At 39.2% G+C, this 6,000-nt stretch overlaps 1 protein-coding gene across 5 annotated transcripts in view; it reads right to left on the bottom strand.

Annotated features, from left to right (window-relative positions):
* ndrg4 (NDRG family member 4) overlaps positions 1-6,000 on the bottom strand; it is a 46,525-nt gene extending 40,525 nt beyond the window's left edge. For 3 of the 5 annotated variants that reach the window (XM_073868578.1, XM_073868577.1, XM_073868576.1), the window contains exons 1-2: positions 5,740-6,000; positions 4,346-4,419 (exon numbers count right to left, since the gene is read on the bottom strand). In XM_073868578.1, coding sequence (XP_073724679.1) covers positions 4,346-4,419; positions 5,740-5,985 — 320 coding nt within the window. In that variant the 5' untranslated portion in view covers positions 5,986-6,000. The remainder of the gene's footprint in view (positions 1-4,345; positions 4,420-5,739) is intronic. The other 2 variants (XM_073868580.1, XM_073868579.1) reach the window with 1 other exon arrangement.

Raw genomic sequence — 6,000 nt, forward strand, 5'->3', positions numbered from 1 at the left:
CTCAAGCGAAAAATTCCCATGACACGAAGTTAAATCCAGTGAGTAATCTAGAGCGAGTAACGCGATGCCCCGCGTTTGGTGTGTATAAAACAGTGGTGTGACATCATGATTGACAGCTGTGATACATGCATTCTCCGAGAGTGAGGGCGGGGCCTTGATTTCACGGCTTTACTTCCTACTCACTACTGTGCAGGATTGGTCTCGAAATTGCTACTGCGCAGACTCAAGACCCAAGAAGTCCGCGCCGTATCAGCACATTGGCGGCTTTACTTTTCACCTTTTCTTTTTTTACAGTCTATGCACGGAACACATATTTTGACATGACGATCCACACACATGACGATGTTTTGACGAGTTTCGCATCCTCGGAAAGGAAGTCACGGGTCACCACTGCTTTTTAACTTTGGCTGTCTGTTTACACAACATTGGCGTTTTGGGGCCCTAAAAACGCAAACTTTTGAAAACTGGTTTTAAAGTGCAAGAGTTTGGAAACAACACCATTACCGTTTCCATGTTAACTACAAAAACGCAAATGGTGAAAACAGCAACGTCATGTGCATACATATTTAACAATCATAACACACAATGGTGGCTTACAGTCTTATGTTTGTGCTGCTCAATATATTGAGTATTTTCGCTTCCGCAACAAAATGTTTGCCGCTTTATAATTCAGGATCACAATAAACCAACCTCATTGTCCATTTAAACAAAACTTCTCATGCTTTTGCATCAATTGTTTATTTGTATTACAAGAATTTGTGCGCATGCGTATAGTGTTTCTTTACAAAGTAACACTGCCAACTACTGGCCTGTATGCAAGAAAAACATTTTCAGTACCCTTTTGTCGTGTAAACATTCATGAACGGATACTCTGAAGCTCTCGGAAAGCTCACTTCACACCTCCAGTGAAATTCTGGTTAACATCAGAGGTGCCAATCATGGTTATCTGGTGTCAGAGACGCCCTGATAGCATTGTACCAACAGCAGGAATCCACCCTGATTTCAAGTCCCTCACACTGCCTCTCATCAGGATCTGTCTTGTGTTGTCAACCAGGCCGACAGAAGGTGAAATGGTATGTGGTCCTCAATAGGACTATTTTACATTAGCCAAAAGTATAGTGCGCTGGCTGAAGATTTTATCACGACAGGTTAAAACAGATAAGCTGGAAATCAATCCAGGGACATTAGCAGTGATTTCCTCGGCTTCAAAAGAAACAAATTAAGTAGAATGACTCCATAATGGCCGGTCATCCATTTTGATAAATAACCTGCATCTAAAAGCTATCCTTCACCCCGGCATGGGATTTTATCACAGCTGTCCATCTATTCAGCTCGGAATAGAACAGACTCCCACATCGGCTTTCAGCAGTCATGGGCACTTCAATTATCCATGGAGATTTTTAATTTATTTTAGTTCATTAAAATGAAATGGGTGTCATGGGGCTCAGTTGATTATAAGCTGCATTGGGAGATTTGGAGGTCAAGGCTGGCAAGAATGCAAATTGAGGTTTTGGTCTTCTGAATAGGAAAACATTCAAAGCATTTTGCTGTGCAAATCTACATAAATGTATTTCATAATTTCAACAAGTGGGTCTTTAAAAGGCCTGAAAAATTAGAGGTCCACCATACCCTTTCATATGGGCCATTTTCATTATCATTTAACTCGACAATCCTATACATAAAACAAAACAGGACATCATCCAACAATTAAATAAATACTTCTGTCCGTTTGTACTGCATGTGTACATAAATCAACATTTGAGAAGTTTAGATGCAAAACCTTGTAAGTGTGTCTGACATGTTTTCTTTTAAATTAGCATTTTTACGAGCCTCTTATGTTTAGGTACAGTAATTTCACTTGAAGGCAATGAAAAGGTTAATAGTCAGTGATTAAAATGCCTTATTTTCACAAATATCATCACTACAGGCACTGACTGTCTTTAGCTGCAAAATGCTTTAAGTATTTGCAAAAATATGCACTACTAAACATATCTTCACTCTTACTTTACTGTCCTTTCTGAAAAAGGTAAAAGGCTCAAAAAATCGGTCCAAATCCTAATATATTCGGAAACCTCCCTTTAGCAGGTAAAAAGCTCTTGCACCTTGACGTGCGCACGCTGCCAATTTATCTTTCGTGCACTTAGAGGACTTTGCTACTAAATAATCATGCCATTTAACGGATTCTGCCAAAACTCAATATTTCTGAATGGCTTTACACTGTGATATAGCGAATTTAAAGCAAAACTATTTGATAAACATGATATGTGCCAAGATCATTCGGTTTATTTCATTATCTAATTTTTCACGGAGGTGGCGTTTAGTGGCTCTGCATCTGAACTCCTCATTTAAAAATAGCACGGAAATACTCTAATATATTAAAAAACTTTATACCACGGGTCTGTTGAATGCTGCATTCTGATTGGCTGAGAAATGTTCTATGGGTGTTGATTATTTTTCTGTAAACCGCACACCTAATTTTTTAAATGTCTTAAAAATAGGCACCAGAGCAAAGTTTGTGGTAACCGTGGTATAAGCGGAATAATTGACTCCGGTCCTTTGAATTATTTGAAAATAATGCACACCTGCGGTGTAACGGCACTCCGCTTCGCGTCGTGCCGCATTACCACCTTGGTGTGCATTATTTTCTTATAATTCAATGGCCCGTCGTCAATTATTCCTTACTTAATTGCACATAAGTATCATGGTTGAATTATGCTTACAGTTATGCTATGATAATGGGAACATTATTGTCAAATCTGAGGTAATTGTCTTGAAATGTATTTTTGACAACCGTAAAAGTTACTAAATGGCTGTAGTGGTGTAATACTTGTTATGCGGATAAAAAAATGACAATTTCTCTTTAACTGTTTGTAAAGCTGCGTGCCCACCACCAGCGACAAGCAAATTTTATTGAAGCTTGGTGACTTATGGTGATTGCCGTCAAGAAGTGGGTGCGTCCAGATACATGTACGCGACAAAGTTGAAAAAAGTTGAACTTCATGCAAATGGTGATGAGCAATTTTCGGGAGCGACTACCAACAGGAGTGAAGCAGTTGATTTTGCATCATTTGTCACTTACTGAAAGGATGGTTACTCAATTGTTTATATTTATTATAGGGCTGTCAAAAGATTAATAACGATTAATCGCATACAAAATAAAAGTTTGTTTTGGGATAATATATGTGTATGCACTGTGTGTAATTTGTTTGTATGCATTTACGAAACTTTTATATGTATATATGTATATATATTCTAAAAATAAATAAAAATGTACATAAATAAAATTTTTCGTACGTGTGTTTTTATATATATAATAATTACACACAATACACACACAAATATATTATGCAAACACTTTATTGTATGTATGTGATTCATTTATTACTAGGACAATCAGAATTAGGAACGCCTCCTAACAACCTCATTGAAAGAGATGGGTGACATCAAAGATATTTAATATTAACTCTTTCCCCACCATTGACGAGTTAACGGTTTATTGACGAATTAATTTTCGTGTATCTCTATCAAAAGCTCTTCGCAAAAACGCAACTGCCTCAATTTTTTTGCTCAAAATTGGGTATTTTTAAAGTAACCTACCCATATTTGAGAGGTGATTAAAAAAACAAATAAAGGTACAGTAGGATGAAAGGTTTTTTTTTGAGAGCAGAGGGTCTGTTTTTTTCATTTGATATATTGTATATTTATATATATTTAAAGAAAAACATTTTCTGGAAGGCATTAAACTTCTGTGAAAAACATAAAAAATGCTGGCGTTACAGTTATTGATATGAATGGGGGTCAGAATGGTCTCTTTAGTCCCGCCTCCCAGTAAAAAGAGCCAATTGTCAATCGGAATCCTCTGGGATGCCACGAATCAACAGGTCTTGTTTGTCTTGTTCATAACGAGACCTGGAGTCATTGCAAATATGGTGGCAGAGTGACGCAACTTCCTTATAAAGGACTTTGGGTGACACACAGCGACAAAAGTGTTCAATTCTCACTATTTTAATTTTAAAATCCAATATGGTGGACCTGAGCGTTAAATGATACAAGGTTTTTTTATGTGAAATAATTTCATTCACATGAATATTTATGCATGAATTGGTCGATGGCTCAAGGCTGGAACAATCTACAGCTATTGGCCAATGATTCATGAGTTATGATTGGTTACTGACACGCAACCTCGTTTGACACACTGCTCAGTGATTGGTCGACAAATCAAGGTGTGGTCAGACACAGCAACTGGCCATGGATTTAACAAGCAAAAAGACGGACAAAAAAATGAGATGAATGCCAAAAAACGGAAAATAAAGCTACAGCCTCGGTCACAGGCGGAACTACGTACATTGTCTGCAGCAGGCTCTGTGGAACCGTGCAGCTAGTCTTGGATGGGAAGTTCCAGAACAATCCGGGCCCCATCTAGCAGTACAAAACAAGATCCATTTGTAATTCAGCGACACACAATATTCGCTACACAGAAAAATCTCAAAGGATGTATGTTGTCCTGGGCAAGACATTCAGGGAAGGCTTCTCACAAAGGGATGTGTTATGAAAAAATCTCAAGTATTTTTTTTAAATCCTCTATAAATGACATTCTTTATAAAGCACTGAAGTAAAGCTAACAAGCACAGAAAATGAATTTATAGAAGAATGTGTCTCCACGCTCAGTGGTCGAGCAGCACAACAGTTTTAACAGGGAAAGCTTCCAGGAGTTTTGCAAGACACAAAAGTTTCCAAGGCGTCTGTTGCATGGTTATGTAATCCAGAAATGGGGCCATCTCATTGTTGACTTGCAGGAAGAGACGTAGCACAAAAAAAATCACAGCCTTGCATCAAGTTACATCAGTGTCTTCCTTCATGCATCCTTAATTTTAAAGTACACTAGAGATTAAAATATTTTTTTCGTTTTTCAACCACAGCACATATTTATATTCAGTCATCCCTTGCATTAGTAATTAAACCGCATGCTTAAGTCCCCACCCACCCGTGAGTCACGTAGACACAACATAGGCGATGTATTTAAACCGAATGCCATGGACAGGATTAAAGCATAAGTCTGTGACATAACAACTTTACAAAAAATCTCCATCGATCAACAAATTGAAAGTGTCAAGCTCCGATTGAACCACCCTGGAAAGTTCCAGCGTTCCAACGCAAGCTGGCACGCGACCAGTTACACTGGCGTCAGATATTTTATGAGGTGTTATTGAGATTAGGAAGAGGGAGAGAAACAAACGCCGTGCCTATCTATTATCACCCAGGCCTGAATGCATCTCAACAATACGGCAGATGGCATTAACCCAACGAAAGGAAAGACACCTGTTAGTTGACTTACCCTCAGATTAAAGGGTAGTCTTGTCGGACTGGAACTGGCTTGCTGTTTTTGGCAAACCCTGCCTGTCTGCCGCAGTTATTTTGCGGGGTTAATAAATTCAAGTCGACCTCCTACTCACGACAATGCAGAGGCTTGAAGTGGAAAAGCCCAGCTTGATATCAAGTATAGCGAACATAACGGGCATTATGCAGGGTAGTGACTCAGATGTTGCACCTCAAGGCCCGCACCTTCAGTTGTCCTTGCCAATATCCACAATAAACCTTCATCCACCTTGCGCCAAAAAAAAAACCCTTAGTTGCCCCTTCGACCTAACAGATACATGTCTTGGAATTCTCCTGATTCGTCTCCATCTTTTGCACATATCTACATAAGCAAATGCAATTTACTAATAAGATCTTTCTTACCTCTGCTAAAGGATTATGTCTGCTCAAGGATTTTGGTGCGCTTTGACCTCTTCCTGTTTGCTCGTGACTGTGATTCGGAAAGATGCTGTCTAGCCTGTGAAGGCTTTGCTGTGTGATTCTCTCTCCACGTCCGATCCGCCCTCTCTCTTTCTCTCTTTCTCTCTCTCTCTCTCTCTCTCTCGCCCCCTCCCCTGTTCGGTCATAAACAGAGAACACGTGTCCTTTCGATGATGCAGCCTGAGCCATACCGACAGATGAGAG

The sequence above is a fragment of the Misgurnus anguillicaudatus genome, chromosome 6, assembly GCF_027580225.2.
Source record: "Misgurnus anguillicaudatus chromosome 6, ASM2758022v2, whole genome shotgun sequence".
Classification (NCBI taxonomy): Eukaryota; Metazoa; Chordata; class Actinopteri; order Cypriniformes; family Cobitidae; genus Misgurnus; species Misgurnus anguillicaudatus.